General features: G+C 34.3%; 1 protein-coding gene across 1 annotated transcript in view; it reads left to right on the forward strand.

Annotated features, from left to right (window-relative positions):
- LOC117786546 (glypican-6) overlaps nucleotides 1–21,243 on the forward strand; it is a 51,302-nt gene that overhangs the window by 24,344 nt on the left and 5,715 nt on the right. Inside the window, exons 2-3 of the mRNA XM_034624864.1 lie at nucleotides 19,613–19,777; nucleotides 20,251–20,485. Of these exons, the coding sequence (XP_034480755.1) occupies nucleotides 19,613–19,777; nucleotides 20,251–20,485 (400 nt within the window). The remainder of the gene's footprint in view (nucleotides 1–19,612; nucleotides 19,778–20,250; nucleotides 20,486–21,243) is intronic.

The raw sequence follows: 21,243 nt of genomic DNA on the forward strand, positions 1-21,243 counted from the left end.
TTAAATTGGTAATTTATTACTATTTACTTTAGAAGTTATGAGGTCTTACAGAAATATTTTTTAATTCAATAGTCAAATTATCTATTGTTAAATTTACCATCTATCAAATTTATTTCACTAAACTAAAATCTAAATGTAAAATATGTATAATTATAGATTTATTATAATTTTATTCAAGAAGTTACTTTACAATCTATTAACCTAAAATACGACTCACAATCTTATGGAAAATTCCGTATTTATAGATAAAATAAATAAATTACTAGAGCAGCTGCTTATACCACAATCGAGAGAATCTTGAAATATTCCTTGGGCTGAAGACGGTTGGGGGTCACTACAAAATGCAATGAAGCCATTCGCAGAGACACATTTGTATTGGATACATAGAATTTATTAATATTTTTTCAACAAAACTATCTACGGCACAGGCAAATGAATGTATAATAAAACACACACAGCGCGTTGATAATTAATTAAATCAATAATCGATCGTAGCCGAGCACAACAAAGGAGAGCAGCGGGTTGAGCAGAGACACAACAATAACAACAACGTATTTGAAATGCATGTGGACATAATCAAGCGAAAATTCCAACAAAATTAACACACGCTGTGAAAAACGCTGCTCGAAAAACAGGTAGAAATTGTAAATAGGCGAGGAGAGAGGAGAAGTCAAGGGAGAGACGACAAATTAGGCAACGCTTGAGAAAAGAGCAAAGGGACACAGGGAAAGGGAAGCAGCCAGGTAGACAGGATTTTGGTTAGTGGAATCGTCGCTAATGTTGCGTGCGACATAATCCTGTTAGAGACGCGTGAATGAGAAGCCCAAAAATGATGAAAACTGTTGAGAAAAGAAAAAAATAAAAACTCAACAATAATAAGTACGAATGGAGAGGGTAAACGTGGCGTATGCGCAACTTTTGCATGTGACAACATAATTTGTGGGATTGGCTCGCCAATAATGATGATTAATTATATTTTTTTTATTTGTTGCCGTTGAAAAGGCTAGCGTCTCTGATCATTGGCCATTGGCCATTTGTTGGTCAGCATATTTAATGAGGTTTATTTAGGCAAATTAACAGCAAAGGCGGCATTGAAGCTACATCTCTTAATGGTCTTTATTTGACATTTTATGGTCATTGAACAGCATATTAAACGTTTGAGTAGATATTCTTTTTCTAGCAAGTCAAAAGTCAGAGCAAGTTCGACACAATTTTTGTGTGTTTTTTATGGCACTTTAAAAGCCATCTTGTAATCTTTATAGAGTTGCAACAGCTCCCCCAGCAATATGATGACATTCATGAGCTGCTCAATTATTTTTACACAGATCTGAGACCTTTTGAACGTCGCGTCGCCCACGCGTCAAAGTTTCGACTCGAAACATAAATATGATTATATAGATGGTGTCATAGTCTCCCCTCGTAATTTATAAATTATATATAATGACAAGTGCACTAAACTAAATAAATTGTTGCCGACTTAATAACATAATTTCTTGCATTCAACAAGTGGGCGTCAACGCTGAAAGTTTAAACGATTTACGGCATATAGAAATTCCATGGGAGAGGTGCTAAGAAACGGTGGGGCATTGTAAGTTGACAGATGAAATTTGTAAGACAACCACAAGTGGGGCAGAATGGGTCTGGGTCTGGGTCTGACAGCTGCATTAATCTATTGTGGTTTATGGCCTCTCCAGATGTGCGGATGATCCCCCGAATTGGGGTTGAATGAGTCATTAGCAAAAGTCAAATGCTTCAAAATGTCAAGTTCTCAGCTGTTCTGCTAATTTGGGGAAACTTAAATGTTCCCTGACTGATTTTGATATTTTATATTGCAAAAAGGGCAAAGAGCTGGCTTATAAAAAGGTTATGGATAGAATTAACTACACTGATAAAAAAAATGTTCTAAAATCAAGATTTTGGTCTCAGAACTAAGATTTTTGGTCTAAAAAAGGCGTCGAGAACATGAAAATCTTAAATTAAGAGAACACATCTTGATTTTAAGAACATTTTATATAAGACCATGTTCTTATTAATAAGATAAAAAAATCTTATATTTACAAGACCAAAAATATAAGTATAAGATTAAAACGAATTAATATTTTAAGAATAAATGTTCTTATTTATAGACCAAGCAGTTTTAAATTCTCAAGATCCCAAATCTTAAAATAAGAATAAACTTCTTAAAATTTTAAGAAGAATTATTCTTATTTGTAGTCTAAAGAGTTTTGAATACTCAAGACAAAAATTCTTAAAGTAAGATTAAACTTCTTAAAATTGTAAGAACAATTATTCTTATTTATAGACAAAAAACTATTAATATCCCAAGACAACAATTCTAAAAGTGAGACCAAAGTTCTTAAAATTTTAAGAAGAATTATTCTTATTTGTAAGACCCAAAATATTCAAATAAGATTTAAGCGTTTTATTAATTATTAGGAATTATTTCCGTTTATTTATATTCTTATAATTACAAAAGAAAATAATCTTTTTGATTATATATGCTTTTCGCGAACATATGTTTTAGAGTTGTTTAATCTATATAAATGTAAAGGTGGACTTGTAAAATCATTTATTGGTTTAAGGCATGCTTCAGTACATTTGGCGCCAACTTCATATGATTGAAAATGATGATCGAAGCCTTTTACATTAATTGAGTTGCAAACAATATACATTTTTTCGTTATGAATTATAAAATAAATAATTTTATATAATTCAAAAGATATGCTTCTTACAGCTAGGTAATAACTATTTTTATACTGTGTTCCCTTATAAATAATGTCATTAGCAAATACACAACTTTCTAAATCTATGCCGTGATTTGCAAATAAAATAATATGAGCTTTTTCGATTACATTTTGGCTTTCAACACCTAATATTTTATGAATAGGTTCAATACCATTATCATTATCAAACAAAAATTTTGAAAACTTGATGCTTGCTTTTAATGCAGCTGTGTATGGCGGATTTTTTCTAGAAGTAATATTATTAAAATATAGTTTTGCTTCCTTATGCTTTGCTTCAAACCTCATCGTCCATAAATATTTAAGTGGTCCACACATTTTTATGGCAGTTTTATAATGTACCATAAAATGGTGTTTCGGTTTTAATGCACCATATAGTTCAGTGTATTTACTATGATGTTTTTTTACCAAAAAATTTAAGCGACATAAATCTTCGTCAATAAAAGATGATTTGAAAAGAATATCGATTATTTGAAGAAGAACTGTAAGAAGTTTCCAATGCTTATTTGTTATAGGAACAAGATCTCCAATCATTAATGGAAGAAAGTGAAGAAAGAGCGTACTTCGCTGGCAGTCATTTTTAAATTACATTTTTTCAAGTTTGCAATATTTAATGGATTCGAAATGTTTCCAATTTCGATTTCGCCAAAGTTAAAGAGTTGTTTTCTCCCATTTATGTCGTCTAAAGTTATAATTTTATCATTAATTAACGATGTTAAAATATTACAAACATCATAGGCACACACACCCTCAAAAATGTCATGCATTATGTCAAAGCAAAAGTTTTCAGTAACATGAAAGTTTGTTAAATCATCAAATATACACACGTCTTTTACACCTGTTTCTTGAAAATCGTTTTTGCGTAAATCCAATTCATAACTAACTTTGTTTCTTAATGATTCTACTACTTCACACACATCATTTTGCATTTGCATTTTTGTTCTTGAGCATGCTCGACAAAATCGTTTTGAATTGAACGACTGAACAAAGCCCATTATGGTATTAACGGCTAAATTGTCTCCAACAACTAGTCCAAGAATAAATCTTATTTTGCGAACTTTTCCATCAGTTTCGATTTCAATGCCATTTTCTAATTGTTTCAATTCACGTACAAGGTGATAAAGTGCGTTAACGTTACCAACATCTTTTAAATTTTTTGAAGATACAAATGAAACTGGAAAAATATAATTTAATTTAGATAATAGATGTTGTGGCATGGATGGAAAATTCAAATAACATCCGCATATTGAAAAAGTGTGGGTGCCAAGTGCATTATTGATTTGGAAATCGTCGAAGTACAATACGTATGGAAGAACTATATCAAACTTATATAAATTCATTTTAAGCTTAACTATTTGACCACTTACAAAATTACTTAAACTGTTTTCTTTCAATAAGTTTTCCGTATTTTCTAAGGTATACTCTAAGAGTTTAGGCAACTGAAAAATTGATTTAAAAGTAAATTCTAGTGGCATTATATAAATGCTGGCAGGACTAGGCCCCAATGTGGGATTTCCATTGCAGATAATGTCAGTTATATTATTGCTTATAATAAATTTTGTTGGATATTCAAACAAATGTAAACTATGCAAAACCTTTAACATTCTGTGCTCAGTTTGGATATCTATGAAAGGATTTTCGCAAAAATGCAGAATACAGTCAAAGTCTTCTTTACTTTTTTGATCATTAATACAACTTAAAAATGCCACTGAGACTGTCAAAAGCAAGGATTTGATCATGTTTTGAATTTCTATTACTTGATTTCGCGGCATAAAGTTTTCATTATACAAACCTAAAGCTAATTTTAAAGCCTCTCTTTTCATCTTACTTTCTAAGCGTCGAATATTACTGTCATTTTGCTTATTATTTACATTTTCATTTACAAAGCATTCATTATTTATAGATTCATTTAGAATAGATATTTCCTTATTAATAGACATTTCACTTACAGTAAAATTATTCAAAATATTTTTAGAGTTTGACTTTTCGAAATTAGAAGTATTTTCATTTGTAGTACACTTATGTAATCTTTCCAAGTGAATTCGAAAATTTCTGAAATCACAAAAAATTTGATTGCAGTTATTTTCAACGCAACATAGTTTTAGATTTTTCTTAGTCAGAAGGTGATCTTCTTTAAAATGTTTAATAAGTACTTCAGGTTTAATTACTTGCTTTTTACACAGAAAACATGTGTATTTCTCCATGTTGACGATTGCTTTATTTTGCAGTGCTTAAATAGTTTATCAAGGAAGTAATATTTGGAGATTTAATATCGAACTTTGTATTAATGTTGTAAAAATATTGTTGAATGAAAAGCCAAGAATCACGGCAAGCTAAAGGATAATCTAGTTTAAGAACTTGAAACAATTTAAAGCATACGTCTATACAATCTAGCAAAGTGGGAAGTTTTATCAAATTTTTATCAAAATATATATAAAAAGTCTTTAAGTCTGTATCAGTGTATCCTTCAACAATTATGAAGGGCTGCACAGTCATACCAGCGACATATGATTTGTTAATGACCATAGATACCTTGTTGGTATAGTCATTAATATTTATCAATCGGAGAATAAAGCTTTCTTGCGATTCGATTAATGTTGCCTTCTTGCGTTTTTTTGCTCCTGTGTTGTCCTTGAACCGAGCACTTGACGGCAGAACCCCATTCAATAAAATAGCGAACAAATAGTCTTCTGCATCTATTAGAGAAATTAAAAAATCTCATTATTAAATTGAAATGAAAAATTAAAGTTCTTGGGTAGGTCAGATTTTACAGAATAAAATGAAAAAGGAATTAAATATTAATTTACATATTTAACCGATGATTAAACAACATCTATCATATATGTCTATATAAAAGCTCTTGTACACTTACCTTTATTTTTTGTCTTCTTGGCATCGGCCAATTGTTCTTTGCAGCGCGCACTTGTCAGATTTTCTTCATAATAGTTGGCAATCTTTGTTTTAAAGTCTTCCCATTTTGAAAGCAGAAAATCTTGCTTTGCGGGGTACAGTTTGTCGAAGTCAATATATATCTGTAATTTTGTAATTGAAAACATGTAAAAATTTCGATTGTCTTTTACTTACCAGATCTGAAGCCCTAGAATCCTTAAGCTTTGGCCAGTTGTTAAGAAATTCAATGGAATCCATTGAGTCCAAATCACTTTGACGCATATGAAAAGTAGCGCCCCACTTCTCTTTTGCTTCTTCCCAATCGGAACAGTCTCTCTGTAGATAGTTTTTTAGGAAAATTCCAATTGATAAGTCCACCTCGTCGCTTGGGGTTTTGTCAGCCTCAGACTCCTCCACAACAGTTGAGCAAACAGATGACTCATATTTAGTCTTCTTGCTCCGCTGATTGCGATATCTGGCAATCAGTTTTCCTCCTGCATTGGCTCTTCCTTTTCTAGGAATAAAATAATATTCCTGCGAATGATATAAAAATTAATTATAATTTATAATCGGTACTGAAATTTGAGATATAATTTATGGTCTGTAATTTAAAAATTAACTGTGCTAATGTGTTAATGAAATTCTGTTGTTGTCGAGTTATATAATATGGCCAATTTTTAGTTTGGTAATAAAAAAATAAGCTAAGATTTTGAAATCCATTTATTAACATCATTAGTTCAGTTGTTCATAATTTACCTTCATAGAATTTTCACTTGGAAATATGGTGCAGATTTCGTCAACTAATTTCGGAAAGTCATTTGTTCCTATGGATATATTATTACGTACAGCGTCTTCAATAATCAGCTTGACTAAAGAATTTCTCAGAAAGCTTGTCAAGTCGTTCTTCTGTTGAGCATATTCAAGCAAAGTTTTGCCAATTGCGGATTCATTAAACACACAAATTAAATCCTTGATAATAAACAAAAACATAGTTTTAGAAAATATCCTGTACAAAAAATATCATTCTTACTCGTTGTAGCACTCTTGAGGTGCTGTCGGATATTCCCGATACCGACGAGGGACACTTGTGAAGAACCCAGTCAAAGACCCTTGAGGGAGTTGACAATGTTTCGTCATCTATTCCGAACTGAAGGAAAAATAGACAAAAATATAAATGACTTGGGGTATTTTAATGTCTATTTAAGGGGTTTGATAACTATACAACAGATATTTTGAAGCAAACATCAATGTCATATTTAAATTTAGCTATTTCATAAAATTTAAGGAGACGTTGTAAAACTGTCCCTTAGTGCGCACATACGGTAGGACTAGTGTTGTCCAAAAGTAGGATATAAAATGCTTTTCGTAGCACATGTGATAGGAAAAAGTATTTTATAGTCTACTTGGACACCACTGGGATAGACCGACTCAACAAAATTTTAGTCTGTTTTCATAGTTTTTCGCAAATCGAATTCAAAAGTATTAATCGAAATTAAGCAACATTAGGCAGGCAGTTAAGCAAACTATTCGAATTTAAGTTGAACTTACCTCAGTCTTTCGCCAATGAAATAATTTTTCGCGGAATTCTATCCGAAGACCCAACGGCGGTATGGCCTCGCGCAAATCGTCCTTATCACAATGCTTTAAGCTTTCAAAAGTTATCTTGGCAGCTACATATATTTTAAAATTTAAAAATTTATTTTTGATTTATTAGTAATTTATTAATAAAAGAGGCAACATATGTTAAAGGAAAAATAGCAGCAATAACACACATATACACAATCAAATCAAATCAAAATTGGTAAAATTCATGAAGATATTTGCCAACAGAATCGCGGAAGAATTTTAGAATAGTAATAATTGGTAATAAATGCGCATTGTGGTCATCACCGTTTTAATGTTTTTTTTAGCACTAAAAAACTTTTGATTGGTTAACACACATTGTGAATATGTAGGTACACACAAACAGTTGGTCAAGAAAGTGTCTTAACAATATCCAAAATTTACACATTTTTTCTTGAAAAAAATATATATTGCCTATGGATTTTTAATTAGCCTAATTTTAATTAAGCCTAACTTTAAAAAAAAATAAAAAATACGTTAAAACACTTTCTTGGATAGCTGTATGTATGTATGCGAAAATGTACAGCACAAAAAAAAAAAACAACCGTTAAAAATTTCGGTGAATTTACATATGTATGTATATATGTATGCACATAAATACATATGCACACCTCAAGATTTAATTTTATTGATTAATTCATTTCACAATTAATATGTTTCACTAATTTATATTTAAACACACTTTGCGTACACTATGCATGCATACATTTGTATGTAAGAACGCCCAGAAGTCACAAAACAAAACGAGCGTCAAAAAAAATGTACAGCACCAATAAAAAAAAGCGAGCGTTAAAAATTTCGGCGAATTTACGTATGTATGTATGTATGTACATATGTATGCACAGAAACACATATGCGCACCTCAAGTTTGCATTTAATTAATTATTTGACTTAACACTTAATACGTTTTATTAATTTATTATTAAACACACTTTACGTATTTGTATACATACTACATTTGTATGGAAAAATGTACAAAAGTCACAAAACAAAACGAGCGTCGAAAATTTCTGCGTGCATCTACTCATGTACACATACATATGTATGTATATACATATATGTATATGTGCATACCAATTCGTAAATGTAAATGCATACATTTTGCACTAAATAGACTTTCACAGCACTTAAAACTTAGTATGTTCAATATATTTTATTAAAAAAACACTTTATGTTCATATGAATGTATATGTGTATGTGAATAGACAACAAAAAAAGACGAGCTCCGAAAACTCTGTAGGCATGTGTATTGAATTAATTTTGCACAAGTTGAAATCAATTCTTACTAACACTCACCTTTCAAATAATCAAATACGTTCTCCATCCCGAATGTTTTTAGCAGAGCCACTACTTTTTCTTCATCAGCTTCCATGATATAACACTTCCGAATACTTGCACTCGAAATAAATCAAATCGCACTGATGCTCGATCACTCTATTGCGTTAATTCAACTACGAGAGTTCCTTTCGTTATTGGCAAAGCGCAAAGCACACATGAAAACCAACGGTTTTTGTCTTAGTGGTGCGCCGATGCCGATGCGTGTCACGAACACAAAAGCGTGTGAGCACGAGTTTAAACAAAATAATTCATTCCCAACACAGTCGTGATTGAACGTGTCTTAAAAATATCGCTAGTGGCCTTCTCTAAAAATCGGCATCTACCGATGCAAGAGATGACGCTTGAATATGACAATAAAGTAGTAACGTAAGAAATTCGATTTAAAAATCGATATTTTTAAAGAGTAATATCTTTATATAAATACGAATATATGCATATTTTTATAAGACACTAGAAACCAACTATTCGGGGTTTGCACAAAATTGCAAACATATGCTAGTATGTAATACAAATTATGTATGTATCTACATATGTATATATATATTCAACAATAGATGTTTTACATCACTACAATAAAATTAAAGGTTTTTTGTTAGTGGTAAAACGCAATAAATTTTGAGGCAAAATATGTACTTACATACATATATAAATTTATACATATATAACTACATTTTATATTTTTCTGTGCTAGTTTGGTACATACAAACACTCATATGTATATTATGTACGAATATTCATATGCATTAATATGTGTATATTGCCGAATGCAGGCTTTGAGAAAATAAGTTTACTTATGCTTTCTCAACCTCCCTTTATTTAATCATTTATCTTAATTCTTAGACATATTACCAGAAACATATTTTTCTTACATTTTAAGATTTTTATTCTTATATTAAGATTTTAAGGTTTTTTAGATTAATAATCTTAGTTTTAGTAAATTGGTCTTAAAATAATCTTATTTTAAGAACAAATTATTTAAGATGAATGTTCTTGATTTTAGAACTTGGTCTTTTTTTTCAGTGTATATATATGAATTTAATGACTACGCTTATCAGAAATATGATGTCATTATCAATATGAATACATAAAGTAAGCATGAAAATGAAACTTAATACTTTTTAATGTTCAATGTAGCGTGACAAACCAAACAAAACTTATCTTTATGAAATTTTTACAATGTGTTGCAATATTTTATAAATATTTATTCTTATAACACATTAAAGTGTCAGAAGTTATTAATCAAGGATAAAGTTTGACTTCGATTATATTTATTATTTTATTTATTCGAAATGATAATTAATCGAAGGAGTTATCTTTCTCAAAAAAACATCAAAAGAATAAACATGTATTGTGTATAAACTCTGCATCTACTTAAATTTATTTACTTTGACAACATTATTACATTTTTCATTATTTCAGTTGATTTAGTTCAATTTCCTATCGATATATATTCGCTGTGAATTTTGTGAATAGATTCTTTCCATTTATAGAGCCGTTAAGACAGGGTTAACAAGCTACCGAAAATTCATTCAAGCGTTGCCTCCCAGATTCAAATGATACGCTAAACTATGAGTTGCAAAAGATACAATATCTTTACACATAATGTCAATTGCAGCTGTGCGGGCTAAGAGAGTGGTTAGGAGACAGAGAAACGATAGTCTGGTAACCGCAAGCAGACACTGTCTTTGTAAGGCCACATTATTCAAACCTTTTTTTCTCTCGCTTTTGTTTTTTTTTCCCCCTTTTTTGTAGCCATATTGATTGCAATTTTCGCCGTTTACTTGTCATTTGGCTTCGATTTTCTCATTTTTCGTTGTGTTTTTTTCATTTTACAGTCGATTAATTTCAGAGCCAGAGAGAAGCTCGACAAAAAATGATCGTAAATTTATAAAATTAATTCATTTAAAGCAGACAATTTTCCTGTGTTGCCGGTGATGAGTTTTCTGGCCTTTTCATTCATAATTTGTATTTTCTCTTTTGTTACAAAATTGTTATGCGGTTAGCAACAATTTTGGGTAGCTTACATAGGAGAAGAGGCAAATTGAGGCAATCTCTGCTTTTATGACTTTTGCGGTTTTCCATGCGGTTGCAAAGGGTTTCGTTTACTTCTCTGCGGCTGAGTGAGAGCTGATGAGACATACACCAGGGACTGAGGCCACTCTAAATGGCCTAAATGCTTTTTATGGCCAAGTACAAGCACATTTTTCAATTGTCATCGACGTCGTCGTCAACTTAATTGGGCCACAAAATTAAATAAAAAATGCTGCTCGTGTTGTTGCATGCTGACTGACCAGAGAGTTGACAGCAACACGTCGTCCTCCCCGTCACCAGTCAGTCTCCGGCTGACTCTCCTTCCTTCCTTCCGTCCTTCCATCGTCATCATAGTCTTTGCAAAAAAAAAAAAAGTCCATAACACGGGAACGTGCTTTGAATAACTCGACTGCCTTTTTTTTTTGCCATTCGCCGCTGTAAATCTCTGTCGCGCGTTTTATCTCGCGTCCAAAATCGAATTTAAATCCAAGCCGCCAACAGACACAACTTGTTTCGATGGCTTTCGATCTGGCTAAGCGGCGCTTTTGATTGCCCACCTCTTCTCCTTTTTTTCCGCTCTTCTCTACCTCGACTTTTTTGGCCCCCTGTCTTTCAGTATGATTTGCTTGATGGCGTGAAAATTTTTTGTTCAACTACAAGTTTTATGAGCTGCAAAAATGCTCATTTGATTTCTCATTGCATTTATTTGGGTTGCCTTATAAAAAGTTTAATGGTATTTTATGAAACATTAATAGAATATTAAAGAAGAAATGCCAGACTTAATACCAAGCAGATAGCAAAAGGATTTTCTTTGCATTTATAATAATGGAGTCATGCGAATATAATTTTAAGTTAAATAATTAACTAGATAATATTAATAAGTCGATATTCTCATACCATTTAATTTTAAATATATTTATAATTTAACTACTTATTTAATATAACACCTTTCATTCAAGAGTGAACCAAGCCAACATATTTAACTATCAGATTAATTCAATTAGTTACGAGTTCAATCAGATTTGACCCATTTGTTGACAAGACTTTACCAATCGGCAATTGCTCGAATTAACAACAACAATAACAACGCCAGTTCTGGCCGAGACATTGAGACTTTTTACACACATTACATGGCTTACATTGCGCATACGAATCGTTGGCCAATTGTTATGCATTTGTGTGTGAGTTTGTCTGGCATAAACAAAACAAAGTCGCGAATGTAAACAGCAAACAGGTTAGCCAAACTGACGGCCAGGCGATTGGACACGTTCTGTTTGACTCCCCACCCCCCCGATTTCTCCCTTCTCATACACCCGCCAAATGCCATTAATCAATTTTTATTGTTTAATTAATTTTGCTTGAATGAATGCCGAGCGCAGAGCATTAGGCGGTGCGGATCAGAGGGGGCACTGAGGGGTCAGCAAACAAGCAAAACAAACAAATCGCCAAAAATAGCTTCAAAATGGCATTCGATTCGTAGCGATATCAAAGGAATCGAGCCGCATTATGTGCTTATTTCTTCATTTGACAATTTCTTTTTCTTTTATTTTTTTGGGTGGTTATTTATGTGCAATTTATTCATAATTCGTTGGTTTCAGATGATTTGTCATAGTTGTGAATTGTTCCAGATGTGTATAGGATTTAATTAACTGACGGCTCGAATGGAGACTTGACTCTTATTGTAAGAAAATAAACAAATTGCGTAAAATAAATCATATAAAAAAACGAATTAATTAATTAAAAATTAAAATTGATTAATTATAGCATATACTAAATTACATTAATATATATTGCCAGCTGCTTTGAAGCTTAAATTCATTTCATAAATTATGGATTTTATAATGCAAAGTATTGTCTCATAGATACAGATATGCATAAATAAATTGATTTCAGATTGGGTTAGTTGTAAAAATAGCAGATGTTTCTGACATTTTCTGGGATTTGTTGTTGTGGCCACATGTCGACTTACCTCATCAATTGGAACATTTCAGTGCCAAAGGGAGCATAGAAGAAGAGTATCAAAAAAGAAAACTCAGCTGCAATTTACCAGTTTCCCGACTAATTACGCCTCATAAATATATAGGAGCAAATACAACAAGAAGTACAACGACAACAACACATGGCAACAAGAATATTTGCCGCCTGCTGTGCTATTTTTGTAATCTTTCTCTCTCTCCCTCTCTCTCTGGATGAATTTTCGCACATTTGCGCATTGAAATTGTCATTTTTGAAAAGTGACGGCAAGGAAAATGCGCTGATTGCCAGATTTATGCATGTAGAAGCATCTCAGAGGGGGGAGGAGGAGAAGAGGAAGGGGGAGAATTCGCAGACAGCTTGGCAACTGCAACAATAAATGAAACAAATGTGAATGAGGCAACGCCAAAGTTCGCAACATTCGTCACTTCATCATGGAAAAAGCCTCGACCCCGAATACAACCAGGAAGGAGCCAACCAACAACAACTCGAACTCGAACATCAACTCCTAACTCCGGACTGTGTTTACATGAAACGTGTTGGCAGCATAAACATTTGTTTCTCTTTGCCCCCAACCCGCCATTGCCTCTTTGCAGTCGAGTAATTTAAATTACGCCTAAAAGAACCGTCTGTACGTGTGGAAAGCTAAGGAAAAAAAAGAAGGAAAGAAAGAAAGAAAAGCCAACTCGACTGTGCCTCCCTCTCTCCATTTGGCATTTATGCAACGACCTGGCACGACACGTAATTACACATACATACAGTGCGGGCAATGCTGTTAACGGGGGGAGCTGGGGATGGGGCAATGGTACAGGCTGGACAGAAGGTGGAGCATGCTAAATGTTGCATGCACCCAAAGCACATTAACAGCGAACGCCTTCCCTTCAACTCAAGTTTTTTCAGCTGCCGGCCGCCAGCCTCCGCCAGGAATGCATGTCGAAATGGCAAATTCTCCTCCATAAAACATTACCTGAATGAATGAATGATTTACCTTTTATCAAGAACTAGGCATCTATGCTTAATTCTTAAATAAATATCAATAATAATAGAATAGTATCGGCTTAGATCCATGTTATTTGTTTACTCAGCTGCGCATTCATCATGCAAAAATCTTGCATAGATACTTTTTTGCATAAATGTTTACAGAAATACTTGAACTGAAACTTGCAGGTAAACAACATTAATTTTTTTTATTTGGCAAACATGAAATGGAGCATTCAACATAGGCACATTCCTTTAAACTCATATTTTTATAGAAAACTTTTATTTATAACGACATAAACATTTATTAAATATTAAATATTAAAATAATGTTATCTCTAAACGCCTTTCGATAAAGGAATATCTGAAAATATATCTTAAATAAAGTACATTGATTTTAAAAATTCTTATTGCTGTCTAGCAAAAGCATCTTTAGTATTATATTTATAGATTTCATTGCAAGATGGTTTTTTCCTAATGTAGTGCTCTCACTTCTTGAACATGTTGAGCGCCTCTCTCTCTCTCTCTCTTCCAGACATTTGTTGTTTGCTTTTTGCGCGTGTTTCCTGTGCATGTTGTTATTTTAAGTATCAATTAGTTTGAATATAAACTAAATAATGCTTAGTACTCGGTGGATATTGGGCAAGGTTTCCGCTTCTGATTCTGCCCTGGCTGGCGGGAGGTCTAGAGTTATAAAATTAATTAAGTGCGATTCAATTTCAACCAAATAGTTGCAGCTTTATCTTGGCCAAACTTTGTTTGTTGCTGTTGTTGTTGCTGCTGCATACAGGTTGACGACGGGTGGCAATTGAGTTATGTGTTGAAATTGAAATCCACATGCAGTCCCAAAACTTTCAATTAATGTGAATGCAACCGTCGACAGATCTGCATTTGTTATGTTGTTTTCCTGCATTCCCCAAAATGGAAAATTTAAACAATTTAATTGAAGTTGGATTATCAGAATAATACAGTTGCTGTACTTACTACCTACCCTATAACAAATGGGCAAAAGATTTGACCCAATTCAAGAGAACTCAACGGTTGCCTCAGCTGTTGCCACACATTAAAAATTTTTAATTTACAGATTTACGGGCGAATTAAAAGCACTGTTTTTACACTTTATAAAAGCCTATGGGTAATTTGTGAACCCAAAAAAGCCCAAATCCTCCCCTCTCCCACTCCCACTTCCCGGTAACTATTCGAGTCCGGGTGGTTGCTTGGTCGAGGGATGGGCCTTCGTTTCGACTCGGACTGGGCGGGTTTGCTGTCGGGTTTGCTGTGCGCCTAATTAAAACTCATTACCATAAGCATAAAGTTGAGCAAGGAACTTTTTAGCAGGCAGCAACAAAAATACATTTTAAATGAAAAAAAATAGGAATGCAGAACGGAAATTTAAGTCAAATGAAACGGGACAGCTCGTTAAGAAAAATTGTGGTGTGAGGGAAAATTCATAGACAAGCTCACAGGTTGCTTAAACTTTTCTGGGGACTTCTTGGCTTGGCAAAAGTTACCGTAATGCAATTTCCTTGCCAGACGGCAACAGTGTGTTGTTGGTGGTCGTCAAGGATTATTGTTGTTGTGTCAACCATTTTGTTTGCAATGCCGCACTAGCCCCACCCCCTCCCAGTGCTTTCGCATCGTGCAACCCCAATTGAAAGTGAAAGCGCGTGCAACGACCCCTTTCATTGACTCGCGCTCTCTCGCATAACATGCGCTCGCTCTCACTCTTTTATTCCAACTCTCTCTCTCTCACTCTGTCACTTTGTGTCTTGCCGGCTGTCTGGCTATTCATTTCCCTTTTGCACTGAGCGACTTTTTGGCCACGTGTGCAACATGTTGCCACTTGCTGCTCTCTGCTGAGCGCCTGTTAAAGCTGCCGCGTCGCATTTTTGTGCCAAGCCAAAAAGGACGAAGCGATGAGTGAAACTTTGCTACACTCTCTCTCTTTACCTGCGCTATCTCTCCCGCTCTATCCCTGTAGCTGTCTCGCTCTGCTCCGCAGTGGCCATTGAAACTCGACTCAAAAGTAAACTTTGCCGCACTTTGAGCAAGGATGAGTTCAGGGAAAAAGGAGGGTAAAATGGAACTTTTGTTGGGCTGTGGCGCTTTTAGTTCTGGCGTCTGCTTTTGTCTCGTTGCAATGTTGTTGTTGTTGTAGTTGCTGTTTTTGTTTTACTCTTGTTGTTTTTATTATTGTTGTTTGCTTTGGCTTTTCACTCGCAAACTGTTTCAAAATTTTGCCCGTTTGCGCTTTCATCTCCAAGGGGAGTCCAAAGAAAGATAGAGAGAAGCATTGAGAAGAAGAGGGAGGAGAGAGTGGAAGTGGGAGAGCAAAAGTGAGTTAGGAAATTTGAAGAGTTTCAATGGGAAAACTCCTGAAATGCTGAAAATGGGACAGTTTGGTAAATTAATTTGTTGCAACTTTTATTTAACAGAACGTTTCGTAGAGTGGCTTTAATAATTATTAATAACTAGATATACTATTAAGCAAAACTTTTTAAATTGTCAACTTATTCATAAAGAACGCATAATCGATGTAAAGTAAATATTTTTTTAAGTCAAGTAATTTTTTAGTTTAGTGAGGATTGCAATTGTTTTATTTTGAATAAATGTATTACATTTAACCCCAATCGAAAAGTCTGAAGCTTAAATAAAAATCATTTGATTGCAATTAGTTTGATTGAATATTGAGTATTTTAATCAATACTTTTCAAATATTATATACTGAATATCTAACGATAACAATATCTTATATATTACTGTTATTAAAAGATTTATAAAACGATTTGTGTAATTTATAATCCTTTAAATTTACAAATAATTAAATTTTAAAAATCAATAAAAATCCAACTGGTTATACTTTCTCAATTATAACCGCAATCTTAGCACTTTTCCCCATAGTGTGTGCCTTGCTCTTTTTTCCATGCCAAAGGAGCAAATTGTTGTTGGTTGCATTTTAGTGTCAAGCACCCTGTTGAGCGTCGGCTAAGGGCTGCTTCAGATGTTCAAGGGTTTGTGCATCAGCGTATTACAACTTATCATTTCTCAGGGCCAAAATGAGAAACTTAAGGCCTAACTTGGCAACTAAAAGCAGACACCTGCTAAACACTCTGGCTGCCCATCATACACTCTCCCCCGCGAGGACTTGTGCTCTGTTATCTCTTTTAAGAAGCGTTGCTAAACTTTCGCACCCTTTTAAGCATTTGAATGTTGTGTGTGGTGTGTGGTGTCGTCTGTTTCCTTTTGGGGTGGTTGTTCTATGTTGCTCTATGGTCGCCGCAGGAGTCGTTTGTTGATCGTTACAGTAAATCATTTGAAATGAATTTCAGTCGACTGCTTTCACCCCTCCTGGCTTAAATGGGCAACGGCAACTAAGTAAATAGCGTGTGCTCAGCCAGGGAACAACATGTGAGCCCAGTGGTGGGTGGCACTTTAGTTGTTGAGTGGTGTTAGAGAAATTGCCTTTACTTTTATCAAATACCCAGGCCCAAGCTGGAGTTTTCTATTAGACAACAGGGTGCATTTTGCGTAGACTCAGCTAAAAAACCAAAAAAAAAAAAGCACAATGTAACGAAAAAGTGGCATATCGGTAAGTTAAGGTCATTTATTATGTTCATGACACCTTCCTTCCATCGCCGCCTGGCAACATTTGTTATGCGTATCCCCTTCTCCCTTTCCGTTGTCCCTTCTATTGTTGTCTGTGGAGAAATTATGCAGCAATTCATAAAAATGTTATTATAACATAGATTTTAGCTACTCTTTATCGATTCTGTGTGGTTGAGTTTATGGGTAACATTTTGTGTGGACATTTAATGTGTCATAAATCCTTTAAAATGTTCTAAGTTGCAGTAACTACGCGGAAGCATACTTCTATCTACATCTAACAAGTCTTAAGCACCTTATCAATTCTAGACTCGATTTCAATTAACTTGGCTATCAAATCTGTTTGCTAAAACCACATTAACCATGCTAGTCACACACAGAGACGGAGGCAGCCAGGCAATTAATGTAAGCACAGTTGCCACAATTGTTGCCGTTGGTAACGAGGCAATTTAGATAAGCAAAAGGCTTCGAGTTTCCTCCATTGTTGTATGTACTGCACTTAGTTCATACCTTATGCAACATAACAATTAGTACACACCATAAAATCAACAAGAGCACCCCAAAAAAATAAAACAACCAGTGAACGAACATCATCAGTTGTTGTCAGGGAACTTTCTGTTTACAAAATGTGCACTAAAGTAGCTAAATTTATATTAGAAATAAACAAAATACACAATTACACGCAGGCAGACTGAAAATACAGTCGTCTACGCACTGTATATGATGCATTTAACTGGGCAGCAAAAATTTATGAGCACAGACAAGTCAAGTATGCAGCTAAAGATACAGATACAACCAGAGATACAGAATACAAAATCGAATATCTCGAATAAAAAACTATAGAATATATTCAACTGCAACTCTTTATACACTTTCAGAAAGTGTATTTATGTTCGTTTATAACTTAGTCAATTATCGATTATTCAAACATTGTAAAATGTATCTGTTAGACATGAAAACAAAATATTAAATAGTTTTTATTGTTCTTTTTCGTATACTTTCTATAACATTTTAAAATCAGATTATCTAATAATATAGATGATTTAAACTAACATCGTTGCAAAGTTAAAGTAAAAAATTTCATCTGTTTATTTTTAAGAGTATTTCTAACTTCGATATTTTCCAAACTCTTCAAAATTCTTCAATCTTGTTTGCTTTCAATTAGTGTTGGAACTTTTCGATTGTATGCAGGGCTCGTCTGCCCATTCATGAGAATTGTCTAAATAAACAAAAATTCTGGCCATAAAACACCCAAAAGAAATGCCAGACGGAGTCTATTGTGGGAGTTTTGGGAGGGGGAGAGTGGAGAGTGGAGATTGGAGATAGGGGTATGGGGGGCAATACAACATGATTATATCGTTGCATGGAACTAATGCATAATTTTTCTCGGTCTTTAAATAGTTTTCTCGTTTTTTCCTCAACTACCTGAACTTTGTGATCACCTATAAAAAAATGAAGTAAACGTGTTAAATGTTTGCGTAAATATGCCCGGAAAACATTTGAGAATCTCAAGTAAAGTTCTCCAATGCAGAGAGAAAGAAAGAGAGAGAGAATGCCGCACCCGTATCCGTGAGTTCAGGTTCAGGTTACGGTTACTCGTTATACCATTATGTCGGTAGCAAACGCTTCGTTTGTTTTCTTGTGAAAAAAAAAAATGGAAAATAAAAAAAAGTGCTGGCAATAGAATGGTACGCAGTTAGCTGGCTTTGACTTGCCCAGACTTTGGTTTCGGGTTTTTGGTTACCATGTCAAGTGGCAGTCGCAGTGGCATTCAAAGTGCCACTGGCTGTGGCAAGTTCCAGTTCTAGGAATGTTCGTCAACTGCTATTTGTAGTACCTTCCAGTTAGTTTACTGACCAGCAAACAAATGAAACGCATCCAACCAACAGTGGCTCTCTAATGTTCAAAACAAACATAACCCTGCAGTTCAACAGATCGGAATTTATGAATAATCAACAAACAGACAGAAGAGACACTCTATGGTGATCCTTATATGTAAAAAGCTATTGGATTACACAATCAACACGTTGTTAATTTCTTTAGATACTTATATATTTATAAACTGTTCAGCTTGTAATTTAGAGCTCTATTGATCAGCAGAACTAGATTTGTTCTTGTGTCTAGAAATTAATTATTTACATATTTCTAAATTGCTAATGATATAAATGATAATTAATATTATGATAGTTTATTATGCTTCTAAGATGATCAGTAAACGCATATTTATTTTTTACCCCTAAGAAGATCATTTCATTTTGATCATAATTATCATAGTAATAATATCATAATTATTATTTGATCATAATTATCATAGTAATAATATCATAATTATGAAATAAATGCATTCTTTAAAATTACAATTCTTAACTAGATGTACGACATTCATATAAATAAACCAATACTCATTCCATTATCTTTGTTTTCTGTAATTACAGAGCGTGTGCTACGTTATTGTGAATCTCCCTCGGTGGGCACCTGCTGCACCTACAACATGGAGACTCGGATGGCGGGTCAATCGCGCCAGCAGCTCGAGTGGCACACAAAGGAGCAGATAACGAAAATGTCTGTGCTGCTGGGCGGTAAAGCAACCAAATTTAATGGTAAGTTTTGAAGTTGAAGTAATTCAACCAGAAATATCCCTCAACAGCCACTTGAAGCTGACAGCGGGCGCTACTAAAAACCAAAAACGTAGAACAAATGAATCCAATTCTAATTATATGTAGACAGCCCACAGATTACAGATTACAACAGATTTGTTAACTATTTGCGGGTGTCAAGTGGTTCTCATTCTCGTTCCCGTTCCCGTTCCGCTTTCGTTTCTCGAGATGATCATGCGGGCTTCGGGTTACATAGAGACTGTCTGTTAGACGCAATGTCAAGTGGCATGCGACAATGCGGATGTTGAGATTTATATTTTGTGCAGCGGATGCAGCAGCGACAGTTGCCACAAATATTCTCTCTAAACATTTAGTCGCCGGATGTGCGCCATCTCAATAAAACATTTTCCCTCAATTTTCTTGCCCCTCATCTCCTCACATTTTCTCAATCGTCTCATTGCGACTCGTCTTTGCAGATATTTTTCGCAAATTGCTGCTGGAATCGAAGGCACAATTTCATACGATGTTTATGCGGACATATGGCGTCATCTATCAACAGAATTCATATGTCTTTTCGGATCTGTTCAACGAACTGGAGAACTACTATGCACGCGGTCGTGTCGATCTGCTGGAGGTGATGGACAAGTTCTTCAACACGCTCTATCAAAAGATGTTCACGGTTCTGAATGCACAGTACGACTTTGACGAAAAGTAAGTACTCACAACTCTACCAACAGCATAGGACTTAAGTATATGTATAATGGGTAATCGAAACCCTTGCCAAACCATATTCATGGCCCGCTTCACAGATGTGATTTGGAGCTGCAGACGTGTGAAACCGCAAAGTGTCGAGCGTCAACGGTTGACTGACTGACTGACTCTTTGACTTAGTCGACTGAAAGGGGCAAAGCTTTGATGGAACTTTGGCATTGACTCGATGCTTCTTCCTCCCTCCCGCTCTGGCTGAAACTCTGGTTTGCAATTTCAGTTGGCTGTTGCTCTCGGTATAAACAGAAATGGCCTATTGCTTATGTTTTTTTGTTGTTGTTTGTTTGTTTGCTTGATGCCTGCGGTTGAAACGCTTAACAGGAAAATGGCGAAATTAGCTAAATAAAACGACGAAGTCTCGATGCTCTAAAAAGCTGTGATAGTAGAGGAATATAAGAAATGGAGCACTTACAGCACAATAATAATTCACATATATGTATTTGTTATGATCTGAGATCAAAATCAGTTGGGGAAAGGAAAAATAGCAAGTAAGTTTAAAGAACTTGAACAGTGATTATTTTCGCCTAAAGAAGAATAAGGTACACTGATAAAAAATGCATTGAATTTTAATTGAAAAAACGTAATACATATGATGTTACCTATGTCATCAAAATATGCATATACTCTGACCCAAAACATCATATATTGTGAAACCCACTTTCCGGCAGTTCCTGTGGCAGCTGCTCACATTTCCTGCAAAC

The sequence above is a fragment of the Drosophila innubila genome (genome assembly GCF_004354385.1).
Source record: "Drosophila innubila isolate TH190305 chromosome 3L unlocalized genomic scaffold, UK_Dinn_1.0 0_D_3L, whole genome shotgun sequence".
Taxonomy (NCBI): Eukaryota; Metazoa; Arthropoda; class Insecta; order Diptera; family Drosophilidae; genus Drosophila; species Drosophila innubila.